Genomic DNA, 16,378 nt, shown 5'->3' with positions numbered 1-16,378 from the left:
CCTGTTCTGGCATTCAATTATACAAAACAATATATATAGTTTAACACATTATTATCAGAGAGAAGGAAACCAAAGCCAAAGTATGATCTCATTCTTCCATATAGTGTATTAACCTATTTAAAGACTTAGAATACTCCATCACAGAAGCGACTTAATAATTAAATGGAAAATGTCTGGTGCTTTATCACACTTTATGTCTGTACTTTGGTAAGGTGAGGGGCATTTGCTTATTTTAAGAAAAAAATAAAACAGTTTAACACTGATGTGGAGCTTTAGAAGGAAAAACAAAGTCTCCACAGAATGCATTTTCATATCCAAAATAATAATTCCTTCCACAGCATATTTTCAGGAGCTGTATTTATTTTTAAACATAGATAATGATACATCCTCCATAGCGTAGAGACTGTCTGCTTAACTATCATTACAACTTGAATATTAGTTACTTTAATTCAAATAGCTAAGTACATTGACAAAGGCAAATGAAGACCTAAAAAGAAATTAACAAACATCTGCTATTGTGAATGAGTTTTTCATCTGTGACTACTCAGATTGTGTCAATACAAACTTTTAGGCACAACATATTCACTTGTGATGGTGCCCTTTCATCCGCACAGTAAATTTTTTCACAATTGAATATAAGTATTCTTTCAATTTTGAATGTCTTGTTCTGCAAATTGTCCACAGAACAGAAGAAGAAAGACCAAACTTGACAAAATAATCATCTTGATCGATACCACTTGTGCGTTTTTTTTGGTTGGTTGGTTGGTTGTTTTTTTGTTTTTTTACACACCTTTTTCCTTTTACGCATCTTCTTCGTATTCTGACATACAAACCAAATGAAACAGAAAGCTTTTTTGAGTCTTGAAAGTATAAAATACTATGAGTTCCAACCTACTACAACATGAGCAACAAGAAGATAGCACATCCCAATGGTACAGGACACAATCATCATGGGGAAACCTAACCTGAAACAACAAGAAAACAAACAAAAAAAAATCAATAACAATACAATATTTTGTTCTCCAAGTACATAATGAAAAGGAATTTTAAGTTATCCTGCATGTTCCAAGCCTGGAATATGCTTATAGCAGTGCCAAAAGCATGGTTATACTGTGAGATCATTACAAGGTCAAGGAATCTAATATTCAATTTCATATTTCTACTGCAGGCCTATTTAAAAGATAGGTGGACAAAATCAACATAATTTCATTTATTTCAGTGCATCTCTTCCAATTTACTTTGTCTCAGAATCTGGCATGCCCAACTGTTTCTTTTTCTTTTTACTTTTTTCTTTTTTCCCCCAGACAATAAGCAATTATACAGGTAAAATAACAATTCTTAGAAGTTAGGCAATGTTGGAATAGATCGTTCAGTAAGTATCACTTCAGATTAGCTGAGTATGGTGCTTTATAACAATCTTTGGCTCAAACTCCTTATATCGTTTCCATGTCGAGCTGTAGTCACATACAGATTGTATTCCTCTCCTGTACCTCTCACCAGGTTTAACAGATTTGAACATTAAATCCCAGACAGCTGTAAAAGTGCTAAAACATTGCTGTTGTATTGAAAACAGCTATTTGCTTTTCATCACAGATTAAGCTTTTCACACCATACCCATCATTTTTTTATATCTTTCTTTAGACTGACAAACACAGGCAGCAGAAATGGACAACTAGAAAGGATGTTATGGGGTTGGCTGAGTCCTGCTCACAAGACTCTTGCACATCTGTGAAAAGAAGTGAGTTTTCTAAAATTTAAAAGTGTTGTTGTATGGCTCTGAAAGACTATGAAGTACCACTTTTTTGATCACACTTATTTTTTTTTATGTTACTAAAATTATAAGGAGAATTGAGATGAGAAAACGATTGTGACAAACAACCCTCCTTATGTAATGTCAAGTTCAGCCATCAGTGCTCACAAGACTCTTGCACATCTGTGAAAATAAGTGAGTTTTCTAAAATTTAAAAGTGTTGTTGTATGGCTCTGAAAGACTATGAAGTACCACTTTTTTGATCACACTTATTTTTTTTTATGTTACTAAAATTATAAGGAGAATTGAGATGAGAAAACGATTTTGTGACAAACAACCCTCCTTATGTAATGTCAAGTTCAGCCATTAATTTCCATAAACCTCATCAGAGCATGGTAATGTTCTCTGAAGTGCAGCATTTCATTTATTCTCTTCCTTGAAGTAAGACCTGCTTATTATATATGGGTATATTAGTTGTGCCTTTTTGCCTTGCTTGTTAGGCATCCTTGGTAAGGTTCCAGGTGCATATTTGTTGATGATAGGAGGACAACATTCTTGAGCTTGAGTGGATGAATAGCTCCTTGCCTTAGGAAGCTACAGCTAAAAGGGACTTCTTGGTGCATTAAATCTGGCCACCACTTCCTCAGTGCATCAAACCACTCACATAAAATTAGAATTAAACTTCTCAATGGCTCACTGCAGTCTGATCGCCTTTCCTCTTCCTACCTGCAGCTCCAATGTTATTCTAAACCTTGTGATTTTCATAAGTCATGGTGTGTTTTTTTTCATTGCTGTTTTGCTGAAAAACTGACAGAAAGAAGCATAGCTGTGACCAACAGAATAGAGGAACTCTCACCTTAACAGTCATTCATTTAAGTTACAGACAATAGAATTTCTTCAGGAAACAGGGTCACAGCCAACACACACACTGACCTATAAAGCTGACAGAACAATTAATAAACCAATAAAATTCAAACACTCTAAAGATAATGTTGGAGTTATTTAGTGAAGAACAAGCTTGTCCATAATTATGGCTATGTGGCTGTTCTTGACCTCCTATCAAAGTGAACCCATCCCATGTACTGGCAGAAACAGAGGCAAACCAAGAAAATAAAAGGAAACACCTGCAAGGCTGAAAACGTATAAGTGCTTATGTATAAGGATGCATAATGTATAAGGATCATCTCATTTCTGTCTCCTTGATGTCCCCCAGAAGAAGCTGGCATTGCCCCATGTCCATGACCGAATATTGCCTGTACCAGAAGGACAATTCCAATGCCCAGCTCTAGCGTCTCCTCTGCCTCTCTGGGATTTAGGACCTGGTGTGCCAGCCACTTCTGCCATTCATGTAAGAGGCATTATTATTGATATCCTAGCTTCAAATGCATTAACATGAAGCTGGTATTTGAAATTGGAAAAGAAGAAAGAAGAAAGAATGACTGGGTTTGTTCGAGTGCTGAAAAGTATTAAGAACTGTTAGAAAGGATCATAGGATTTTCACAGCATTCAAATATTTCATCAGAAGTCTGCAATACATTTGGAAGTGCTCATTTATTGTTCTTTTTTTGTTCAGATGAACATGCGTAACTATACTGCAGGTAAGTGTTATTTCTTTGCAAGTTCAAATGGTTAGATCCTTACATTTGAACAACTCATTACTGGAAAGAGCTGAGTCAGTAATCAGCTCTTTATCGTTATCTTTTCTTATTCAGTATTCACTAAATGATCAAGCTGATACTAAATGATCAAGCTGATAATATTACAAAACAGAAGAGGGAAAGCTAAATCCATTGGAATTATTTTAGGAATAAAAAAAAGAAAAAAGTAAAATTAATTTGATGTCTAGACAATTGCTCAGAGTCCTTCCTTCCTTCTCTCAGCATATCTGACCTCCAGGCCTCCCTAATTTCACTAACATAAAAGTGTCCAGATAGGACAAAAAAAGCAAAAACAGCTATGGCTGTGGGAATAAAATAGCATGGCTATAAAATCCTCCTACGTCCTTTAGTATATCTCACGAACATTCCCTGCAGCTGTATCCACATGACAGGCTAGTGAACTGGAGATTGCTACAGCTCTCATAAGAAAACAGGTTGTTATTTGACAGAAAACAGAATTTTATTGACCTCACAGTTAGCAAACAAAGAACTGGTACTGGGAGGAGTGGGGATAGCGCAGATCTTAATCTGTACTAATACAGCCTAACAAACCTCCGTGGGGAATGCGCAGCAGCTCAGCAGTGACTGGTAACATAATGCCTTTGTAAAGACTGGCAAGGGGAGGGGAGAATCCAAACAGATTTAGTGGTTCTTAGACCATGAAAAAGAGAACAGAAAAACTAACTCCAGGTCAGGGGCAGGGGGTGTGTTCATGCAAGAAAATGGATGAATTATACAGGACCACATATAAATATGCAGGCATTTTAATTATGCCCTGACTCAGAGTGGGAGTCAAAGCAAGTAGCCAGAGCCACACACAGCCTGGGGAGGTACCTCACTTTATTTAGCATGGATGTTTGCACAGGGCCCAGCTACGAAGCCATTACTCTCATTGCATAGACAATTAGCCCTCAACTTGAGGCCTGATTCTCAGGTCCACTGGCCTGAGCACAAATGTAATTGTATGAAATTCACTGAGGAATTTGTGCACCAGGGAGAGAGGAGATGAAGCTTGCTCAGTGAGTATTAGGTACCGGAGAGTTAGTTGATTACCCAAGTCAGTTCAGTGCCCCATACATCAAAGATACAACTCCTGTCCCAGCCTATGTACAACATAATGTTTAGCCACCTACATTTTCTTTAGTTACATCAAATACAAGAACATGCTTTAAACAATGTGAAGATTACTTTCCATAAATGCTCGTTTGCTGCATACACATTGGTCAAAAAGCAACATGTCAGTTGTTGTTCCTGCCCAGGAAAAACGATCATCAGGGCTTATAAGTCCTAAAAACTTCTCTTGAACTAAAACTTCAGATTAGTAAGAAACACCAATTAGCCTCTGTCATAACACATTTTTTCATGACCCTGTAACAGCAGCATATCTGATACGACATTCCTATATACCGACTAAGGAAAGAGGACAGATGTACCCTGCATTGGGCAGCCTTTCATCCCTCATGCCCACTGCACACAGGGAGAAACACACGTGCTGCACTGCCCTGACTCTCCACAGCTCATGGAGACTGCACTGAGTTTTCACTACTTCAGAGACGAAGCACAAGGAAGGGACAGGTGATAGAATCATTCACCCCAGACTTCCCTCCTCTTCTTCTTAACAGAAGTTTACATATAAAACTGCAATCTAAATGAAATCACGCAGCTTAAATATACACAACATGCAGATGTTAGTTCAGTGCGAGATACTGAGAACAGTTCCAGCAGAAGCCCTAGGGATTTGTCTTAGGCAAAGTTTTGCCTATTAATAACTTCAATGATCCAGTAGTGAAGAGCTTGCAAATCACCTCAGTGCAGGAGAGATGTCAGACTCTGTGGAGAACAGAATTCAGCATGTTCTTAACAAATTAAAATGAGAATTTGAAATGTACAAGACAAAACTCTGTAAAGATAGCTGTGAAGTATGCATTAGGAGAAGTCAAACCACGGGCACAAAAACAGCAAGGAAAGAGAAGCTTTTTACTTTTAATGACCTAGTTATTTTTGATCCTGCCTCAGTGCAAGATGTCTGGCCCTGTACTTACTTAGAGGAAAAGGAAACCGTTGTAGAATTATTCTGGGGATAAATCCCATTTTAATGAGTACCTATTGATGTGAATATTACAGTTTTCTTAGCTTATATGTTTATTTAATTGTATTTGCTAAATACTAATAGTGAACCCTTTAGGGTCTGAATTGTATTTTTCTGAACAAACTGATCTCTTACTGTACCTTGCAGCTCTAGTTTGTCATGCTTCAAGAGCCAGCAGGACCAGGGATGTACAAGACCCAAGTTCAGTGCCTTGTTCTGCCTGACTTGGGACATGACATGACTCTTACCTGTAAAAACCATACCTACAGGCATGACCTTCCTGACATTTCTGATCCAGTAAATTACACAGCCTGTCCATCCTCAGGGGGATCTGTGGAAGAACAACACCTCCAAGGAAATGGGGAACCTTCAGCTGCTCCTCATTGGGAAAGCAACAGCATAAAACTCCCAAGACCAAACTACTGGCAAGGAAAGAATACTGGTGGTAGCCAGAGGTAAGAGTTAAAGCTAAAAACTTCTGCTCCTGCTTGCACTCACAATTTAATGCACAGTTCACATTATACTGGTGGAGTTTGCATCAGGCTTAAAATTTTGTTTTTCTCACTTCATATCTGTTTCATTGAAGGTTCTGTAGAAGGTATAACCTTCTCACCCACCCACTTGTTCCTCCATTATTCAGCACAGGGTACAAAAGCATCATCTGCACATCTGAAGATTGCCATGCCATCTGAAAATATTTAACAAAAGAAAGATGGTGGGTAATTCACCTCATTCTTGGACAGTCTCTCATTATATGCAGTGCCTTGCTCTGGAAGTTGGATAAACACAAGCTCATTTTTAAAAGTATATCTAAATGTCTACAAAAGCAGCTTCAAAAATGAGACTCAGATAAGGTATATTTTTAAGATAGATTAGGTTATTTCTGAATGAAAGAAAAGTTACACCTTTTAATGTAGTTTCACAATTCAATTTGCTAAGTAACTCATCTATATTTCATCCCGACAATAAGGTAAAACTGCAATATTCATGGATCTTAATGAAAAGAATATCATAACCGTCACGAATCAAAAAAATCAGCTAGTTAACAAAACTTGTATAGGTCTATGTAAGTCATAGTTAACACAGTACAGCTCAGTGAGCAAATTTTTTTTTATACCTCAGCTAAGATTAAATAGCGTAGTGAAATATTGGGGTGGGGTGAAGGAATAAAATGAGACACAACATTATAGATTTATAAATTATAAAACCATTATAGGTTTATAAATTATTTCTGCTAACATTCTTAGATATATAGATCATTTTCATTGTGATTATTTACTGTCAAATTCTCCTACAAAGAGATTTTCTGGAAAGATTATGTTGACTTTTCATACTAATTGTTAAAAAAAATAATGCTCAGAATTTTTTGAAAAAAATACATTTTTATTAACTCTATTGATTAATTCTTTACTTCCCCCCTCCCTCCCCCCCCTTTGGCTTTGGGAAGGAGTAGAAACTGAAAGGAAATATTTTAAATCTCTTGTCTGCTTTACTCTCAAAACAACTAAGAATTATGCTTTTCACTAATTTCTCTGCTTTTATCCTATCTGTGGTCGCTATCTTGTCATTCTATTTCTTCTCTGCCTTTCTTTCAATGCAGACCGCATTTCCTGTCATTTTGGTTGTGTCAACCTTTCCATCACTCCAAGTCTTTGACATACTGATCCAGTTTACCTGAAAGGAAAGTACAGACTTAACTATACTTTCCTATACTTAAAGAAAACACCTAAAAATATTTATAACATGCCCATGACCCCTTCAAATCTAACACCTGTTGTACCTCAGAAAACAGGTGGCTAAAGCTGCCAGTGAGCGTTAATGCAACATTAAATTTCTGTGAATTTCATATAGTCTAGTATTACATAAAAATTACAGTGTAGTTACCTACTAGTTACCATACACAGGTGTTACTGTGTAATTGAAATCACAGAACAAAACCTGTAATCCCATTTTCTTCTGATTGCTAAAATTATTACAATTTGGGGTGATATTCTATCTGTTTTGAGTTTATGCCAAGATTTCCCATAGAGTCACTAACAGGACTGAAACTGAGATTAGGAAAATCAGTGAGAAAATCTAAAAGGTGTTAAGTTTTGCCTCCTACAGTCTGGAACATGTGGAAACATTCGCTGTAAACCTCTGTTCTTATGTGCAGAACAAGTAATAGGCTTTTCCTTGACCTTCCAAAATTCTGATGATCTAAATGAAGAAGTTCATTCATTGCAAAAGAGTCTGCCAGCTCCACCTGGCAGACTCAAATGACCATTGATAGAATATTTGTTGCAGTATCTGTCTGTGTCTCTGTGGTACAAATGAGATAAAATACCAGACTGTCAGAACAAGAGACTCTGATAACTATCCAAAAGCTATTCATACATAGTAAGCTAGCAACCTGTATGAAACACCATGGAAAAAAAATGGAAAACATGGCAATTCTAGTTAAAAAAAAAAAAAAAAAAAAAAAAGTTGTAATTGATTATATAAAGAAGAAAGACACCACTTTTTAGATGACAAGAGCATCTGGCCTTTCTGTTAGAACCAAACACACACCTCCAATAGGAAATGATGAAATCCTGGAGACACCCAGGAAACTAAAGCTCAAATACAGAAACAATCCTGAAAACACAGACCTACCAGTGACATTTTACTGGCGAAGAGCAACATATCACCAATAAATATGTGAAAGATAATTTTCATTTTTTCTTGTTCTTCTAATATCCCTTTAAGTTAATAAATCAGTATGACTAATTTACTAACATGCATGAGGTGTTCAGAACCTCATATCTAGCTGACAATAGGGAAAAACAGTAACTTTCCACATTTAGCTTTAAGGGCCCCATGACCAACATAAATACCCCACACTTAAATGAGAAAAAGAATGACTTTGAACAAGCTCATTGGAGTCACAGCATGTAAAGGAAGCTGGACTAAGACCTCTGTGTGTGTCAGAATGAGTTTTATTAAATCTATAGAGCATACAAAACCAGATTACCTTGCTCTATAAATTAGGCCTTCGTAGGATGATATTATAGAGATATACACAAGCCAATAGCTGAAAAATCTCTTAGGCTTACATCACTTGTTTAAGCAGAGGAATAATGCCATAATGTAGAAAACAAAATTAGGTGGTGTGCTGGATCAGGAGCCAAACAGACAAATCAAGTGACCCCCATGTAAACCATCTGTAGAGTTTCTTCTGGAAGATAACCAAAAGCTGGAAAGCCAACATAACAGTATGACACTGTGGATTCCCCTGTTTGCCCAGCTTTGCCGTACCTGTGGGAGTTCTGGCTTTTCTCCATCTAAATGCCCTATGGCATAAAACACCTGTATGGGTCTCCAACATGTTAAGTTGCAGCTTCAAGTAAAGATTTAGTTACTCTTGACATTAATGATACAATAACCCAAAGCAACTCAGATTTTCCAAAGTTTACCACTGCTTGCTTTCTAATTAACAATACCTAGAGTGAACCAACCATGTTTGAACACTCCAGTCACATCCTTTCTTCAAGAAGGCTTACAGCAACTTTCAGCCAAGGTAAGAGCCAGGAACACAGAGAGCAGAGGAAGCTCTTGCATTAAGGATGGCCAGCTGAGACTGCTCCCAACACTTTCCTTTTCCTGAAACTTGTATAACTATTAATTACATAAGAGAAAGTTGCAGGTGGCCATGACACACTCATTTTACACAGTTGAAACTCTATCATATGCTATTCTCATTTTACATGAAGTGGATTGATCTTTTCTTAGTTTCCAGAAGAGAGTAATCTACTACACATTGGTACATTTTGGCACCCAGAGGGGCTGGCCAAACCCAAACTTTTATAAAGAGAAAGCAGCCTTTGCAAAGTCAAGACTATGACTATAAGACTTCATTCACATAAGGAAATTTTACATTCAGACCTTCTATACCATTACAGCTTTAAAAAACTAATTTGAGCACTTGAATTTTTGCTAGATCTCCTGAGTCTTAAAAAAAAAAAAAAAAAAAAAAAAGTGTCTTTTGTCTGTTTTTTTAAAAAATGTGCAAGCACTTTGTGCTAGTAACTTGAACAATATTTGTATATAGCTCAGAGCACCGGTATTATATCACAACATTGAAAAACAATTGATGTCCTTAGAAAATAAATGTTGCCAATACAACAAGATCAATACTAACACTAACTACTTACAAAATACATAAATACATAAATAAATAAATAAATAAAAATCTTAGATTACACTAGATGCTTTCCAAACTCCAGTAAGCTAACTGGGCAGAGTGGAATAATCTGGAAGCATCCTTCCTCTTTTTTGTTCAGATTTTTCCATTCAAATATAATGCAAGTTTAGTTCACCTGTTTTACCTTCTGTTATTTCTAAGCCCCCATGAAAAACAGAAGATACAGCAGAGTAAAATTAATACTGTGTACCATTATAGTCATCATATTTTCTATCATATATAGTCTCTTTAGAGATACAAAGGTCCTCCAAGCAATTTTACTAGACAGCTTTGTATGTAAGCAGCTTTCCTGAAGTTTTAATACTGCTAAAATCTACAAGTCCCTTGAAAACCTAAATTGCTTTATATTTCCTTCAGTAATTCAATCTCTATATATTCTGTTTAAAAGGATGTATTTTCTCTTTTCCATCAACAGATACTCCCAAGAAACATGCAATGCACATTGTTAAAGCTCCAAAGCAAGCTGTCTAAACTATGGAAGTTTATAGTCAAAGTAATAACTCCATTCTTTGCTGAGAAGTGTTATTATGACTATTAGAAAGCAAGTGATATTATACGTCGTCTGTTGGCAAAAGGGAGCATGCCCCACATTGAATTTCAGTTCCATCCTCAGTCAGAAGATTTTTCTCATTTTTACAATGTAACATACTTGTTCTTGTTTCTGACATTTGTGTTCCAAGGAGACTGAAGAATTACAAACACAGTATTTGTCTGTGAGATAATGGGTATGGCACAAATTAATGGTGATTTATTTTAGTTCCAAAATGTTTCAAAATTAAAAGACTTAATAACTCTGCATTGTGTTGCTTTTCCTTGGTGAGGATTCAGGAATGGAAGTTGCCTGAGTGTTATTTCCATGAATGTGCTTAATCCCAACCCTCACAAACAGTATTGTGGAACACTTTTCTTAGTCTCTCTTTCTCTCTTTATTTCATTGTGCTCTTTTATTTTCGTTAAAGCACAATATAAAAGGAAAATGTCATTTTTCCAGTAGAGATTAATCATTTAATTCTTTAATTATATCAACAGAGCATTCTGAACTGTTATAAAAGTTACGGAGCTCACTAAAAAGCCAGATGCTACATAAGACAAAACATAATCTGTTTCATTCCCCTCTCCTCCTTCTACTTGCTTTGGGACTCCCAGTTGTGTGCCACATAATGTGAAGACAGAGAATTCATGTACAGCAGTTTGCCAGGACAAAGGAGCAAAGTAACTGCATGATATAACAATAATAATTAAGAATATATTTTAAAACCATATCTTTAATTTAAAATAGAAGCATGCCTCTAGTTTAGCAAAGATTATTTTTCATTAAGAACTCAGCAGATGCCTTCTGATAAAAAGTTATTGTTTTTATAAAGCCAGTAAACTTTCCACCACAAACCCTGTGCTTTAGGAAGCCTCAGACCCAGTCTAGGGCAGGAGCAGAGAGTGAGATATTTTCTTTCCAGCAGTGTGAACTGGAACACTTCTCTCCAGCCATGAAATGCAAGCCAGAAGGAAATAAGGGACCAGCAGGAACCTGGTCCTACCACAGGTCTGATTTTACGTACACTAGCAAACTAAGGTTAAGCAAAGTGAATCCGGTTCTAAGTCCATCTGTTCCTTCAAAAGTTAAAGCTCTGTTGTATAAAACACCAGAAAAATGCATTCTGTACAAATATATGTCCACAGACTATCACAAATATATACCAACATTTCTTATGAAATGGAAGAGACCTAACAGATAGGCAAGATAGGAAAAGCGTAGTATAGAGATGCAGGTAAGTATTGATAGCAGGTTGATTTAATATGGACTAGCTACATGACCAGTTCACAGACATTGCAAGTCAAAAAGAAGCATCAAAAGGAGTTGGCTGCCAAATTATTATGGATGGCATATAACCCCTAAGTTGCTTCAAGTTGAAAGGTCAGAGCCTTCAGTCAGTTGAAAGGTCAAAAACTTCAGTTCTCTACTCCTAGAAAAATGTATGCTAAATTTTCAGAGGTCATCTAAACCACACCATCAAGAGTGTTATTCAGGCCCACATTGGAAACAAGGATAAGAGAGTGACTGAAATGAAGGAAATACAGGAATAAAATTATTAGGCTTTTAAGAATTATAAAGATATTTTACTAACTTCACATTTTCAACAAACACATGAAAACTAAGCCAGTTGTTTGACTAATTTCTGCCTCCTTCCTCCTGTCTCCATCTCTGCAGTGGAAGAGATGGATTGCTGCTCCAGCAATGCAATCATGCACCAGCAGTTGAGTTATTCAGATGGTCTGGCCCAGCTATTTATACAAAGGCTGCATGCACCACAGTCTTCCTTCTTTATTGTTTTAGATGTTTTATTTTCTTTTGAACAGTTTGGACAATCAAGTGGTTGGTTTAAATGTCATCAAGTGATTCTGAACCATTCCTAAGTCCCACCACATCATCATCTTATTATCTTTCTAAAATATCAGGATCATTGTTTCAGATATGTTTATGACATTTTTCATTTCAGTTTATTTCTCTGAATTTGGTCTTTTTTTGCCAAGGTCAATAGACTTTTGAATTTCCTGTCTTAGAAACAGATGGTGCAGTGATGTATTTTAATGCAATTCAGCTGTACCGTTATGGAACAAAATCTTAAGTAAATGCTTGTCATTAATATACTTAAAATGCTAGAGATGGAATATGAATATTTCTTGACTGGTTGGAATAATTTAGTTTCTTTTTCCTTTTTCCTTTGGAAAGTCTATTCATTAGATTGTTTTTCTACTACTATGGAAACTATTTACATGTATAGTTGACACTTAGTTTTGAACCTCTCTCATTTTTTGTTCAGCCTTCATTATCAGCAGATAGAAAAGGCTTAATAATAAACAACAACAAATTTGAAAACAAATATCTTAGTAGTATATGTTACACACTATTACAAGAGAAAGCAAAAACAAACAAACAAACAAACAACCATGACAACAAAAAAGAATCAAAACAAAACAACAACAAAACAGAATTCCATTTCAAACTGTCCTAGGATGATTTCTTCCCTTTTCTTTACTAGACTTTTCAAGGCATATAGAATGAAAAGAATCCCCAAAATCAACAACAAAAGAAAAAATTTTAAAAAACTGCAAAACATTATCTCTCTTTCACGAAAAAGTTTTCTAGATTATCCCAAAGAGCAGCTCTTAGTCACTATCAGTTTAAAACTAATATCATTAAATAACCATTACCATTTTTGCCTATTTAACTGCTACATGTGAGCTTCAAACTTGAGTCTCTCTATTTAAGTAACTCTCACTGAAGCTGAACAATGCTTCTGAACTGCAATGCAGCTGAACTGCAAATATTGACCTAGGAAGTTATTATTCAAGTGATTTAAAAATGTAATACTGTTTAAAATAATATAATACCCCTGAGTGCAAGTATTATCAGGAAAATAATAATTTTAAGAGGTTAGCAAAATTCATTGCTAAGTTCAAGCAGTAAACAAACAAAAATATAGTAATTGCAACCATATCTTTTATGTGAGAAACAATGGCTAGCTTACACAAGAAAATAAAAATCTACTTACTCTTCCACAGAAAGAGCTAGTTGCTTTGAGTAGTTCTCGTTTCAAATGCATTATAATGAAGATAATATAAACATGAAATCCTCCTTTCTTCTGATCGTCTTGGTATATACGTCTGACACCTTATTTAGTAACAAAGGGGAAACCACCTTTCTACTCCTATTAAAAAGTTATCTGAGGAAATGAAATACCACATAAAAATATGATTCTGATGTAATTCTGAATGTCTATATGTTTTGGCAAGCAAATATGAAGCATGGGATAATGTAAATTCAACCCGAGGAGAATTAATATATTCTCTCTGAACAAGGTTTATTAGTCAGGGTTCATAGACAAATACAAGTTCAAACATCTGGTATTCTCTGGGTCCAAGACTTTGTGTGTCTTCCTGCCATGTAAGTTACCTTTGTGTTTGGAACTCATGCAAATTGTTTTGCAAAACAATGTTACAAGATACAAAATTTCTCTGAGCAAATATTTTCAATACAGCACTTTCTGACTAATTCTGTTAATTACCAAAGTACCCTATTTAAGTAGAAAATCACTTTCTAATTTTGATATTCTTTGAATAAGACTCTTGTTCAGTAACGATACTGTCTAATCAAATTGAGCATGTTCTAATTAACTGTACACTTGGCAATTGATGTAATAACTATATGAAGCTGAAAAAAGTAGTGATGTTTCGGGTAACAAAAACTATTTATACCATCACATATGATATGTGAGGGTTCAAATATGCCTTGGTCGATACCAAAAATATATAAAAATTTTATGTCAGTTCCCAGATGGAATGAAAATAGAGACTAACTCAAGACAGTTTGGCTCTGCATCTCACCAAGTCAAATTAGAAAATGCATGAAAATGAGCAAATATTTCACTAATTCTCTTCTTGCAATCACCTCTATGTGACTCAACTTGTACCCTGTCCAAACTCTCCTTTTCCCACTAACTCACTTATCTCCAGCTTAAGACACACAATTTGTCAGAACAGGACTTTTTTCCACTCTGCTCTTCATGAGCTCAAACCCCCTTCCCGGGCATACAGCTCATACTTTCTGCCCATTACTGAGAGTGTTGGCCCCACAACTCCCCAACTCTCTTAGTCTACCGGTAGTCAAAAAGGCCAGTGACAGTAATAATCAGCCAGGAACACACAAGAGGATTTGGAGATATGCTTCTCCAGCTAGAGAACATCAACCAGACTGAACAAAGAAAGGAGATTTTCAGTTCAGTCTCAAAATCATGAGTCACACCTGGACTCATAATACAGTGCTCTCATTTTGGGGAGTACAGTGACTGATCAGCTAGTTGTTTCTTTAAAATCCAAAGACACAAATGATCAATTTATGTTTAACTCCAATGAACTATGAGCAGATGAACAAAACACTGTAGCCAAATCATCTTACCACCCTCATTACGATTACATCAGTTTCTATATATAGAAACTCCTGTCCACAGTTCCTCGCTGCATCTCGCTGAAGTTGAGTGCCACCTCTGCCTGCCATTAGCCAATATTTTTGTTTTCTTTCCAACTCTATCTTTAAAACAGACCACTCCACAAGCTTTCATATCTGTTTAACCACAGTTATCCTTAAAAAGGCACTTAATGAACAAGTGGGAAAAAATTATTTGTTGTGGTACACATCTGTACAAGTCTAAATCTGAGTGACTGGCCTTTCTAGGACACAATTTGTTTGACTTCTATTAGATGCATGTGTTAGGATGAAATGAATCATTATCCAAAACTTATTTCTTTCCATTGACTATAATGAGAGCCATCAGTGACTAGTTGAAATAAAGATATCAACAATGTCTAATGGAAAAGTGAGCTGAGATCAATCTTACCTTTACTGACAAGCAGCTCTGTGAACACTGGGAAGTAATGAAGCCTTATTTCCTACCAATTTGTGTCTTAAATTTGATTGACTTTCTGTCTCAGTAGAAAGCTCCAACTGAACCTTTCTTCCATAACTTATACTGATGTTCTCCTGGATGTTTTTTTCAGCATGCGAAGACATATGGGCTCAGACTGTACTTTCCCTCAGTGGAATACTAACAAGAGTTTCTATTCCTCTTTCCAGCCACCAACTTTGATGACATTTCAGGGATTTTAATTATATTTGAGAAATTAAGCCCCTTTTCCCCATCCTCTCCTCTGTCAAATGTGTTTGAAGTTGATAAGCACTTCAGAAGTTATTAGGTGGGAGACACACAGACACATTCACAGCAGTATGATTGCACAGGAAACCAGATGAAAAGTTAGGCTTTGATGGAAAGAAAGGAACAAAGAGCTTTTCAAAAGTTGTTTTTTTTTTTTCTTTGAAACATACTTGTAACAAATAGCTAACTGATCTTGAGATGTGGCAAACGCTTACTATGACATAACTCAAGAATGACTAAAGAAAGAGATCTACCTTTGTATGTGCTTACATTATGTAGTTCTAGTTTCCAACTTATTATCAGAATGCTTGTAGGCGTGGGAAGGTAATGGGGAAGAGAAATAAATGCGAAGTTAAAAGTCAGCATGAATTAGCATATATTTTGATTTGAAATTTCATACGATCCCTAAGGAATTAAGTTAAACATAAAAACTAAAATTCAGTTATTAAGCTATAAGAAAGAAAAATTATCACGATTAAATTGTAAATTTCAAGGCAATCTTGACTAGAGTGCTGCTGTTGATACTTCTGCAGTATATAGCTCAGAATTTAATATGAAATAGAAAAGTGAAGTGCCATTTACCAAAATATTTTAAAGCAGCTGTATGATATGATAAATGATCTCTAACAAAGTCCAAATAAAAGAAGCATTTTAATCAGTGTATTACTTAGATGTATACATGAAAACATTGCTGGAGTAGGAAATAATTTATCATTATTACTCCAAGTGAAAATACTTCTGCACGCACTTTGTATTCAGAATATATAACTATTCTGAACAGTATTCAGAAATCTCACAAAACCAAACATTAATATTCTAGCAGCATACCTCATATCTTAAAAGTCTATGTATTCTTACAAAGAAGAAGAATATCTGCCAAAATACAAAGAACAATTGAACTGCTTGTATGTCTTGGTTGAAATCATTAAAATATGAAATATGTATTTGAAG

General features: G+C 35.6%; 1 protein-coding gene across 4 annotated transcripts in view; it reads right to left on the bottom strand.

Annotated features, from left to right (window-relative positions):
- Positions 1 to 340: 340 nt before the first annotated feature.
- The window catches only part of OCA2 (OCA2 melanosomal transmembrane protein), a 205,264-nt gene continuing 189,226 nt past the window's right edge, over positions 341 to 16,378 (bottom strand). For 3 of the 4 annotated variants that reach the window (XM_040535549.1, XM_040535559.1, XM_040535534.1), the window contains one exon: positions 341 to 965. In XM_040535549.1, coding sequence (XP_040391483.1) covers positions 878 to 965 — 88 coding nt within the window. In that variant the 3' untranslated portion in view covers positions 341 to 877. Of the gene's footprint in view, positions 966 to 2,606; positions 2,684 to 16,378 lie in introns of all 4 variants that reach the window. The other variant, XM_040535542.1, reaches the window with a different exon arrangement.

Source organism: Cygnus olor, chromosome 1 (genome assembly GCF_009769625.2).
Source record: "Cygnus olor isolate bCygOlo1 chromosome 1, bCygOlo1.pri.v2, whole genome shotgun sequence".
Classification (NCBI taxonomy): Eukaryota; Metazoa; Chordata; class Aves; order Anseriformes; family Anatidae; genus Cygnus; species Cygnus olor.
Note: the sequence above shows the minus strand (reverse complement) of the source record. Positions and strands in the feature narration are given on the sequence as shown.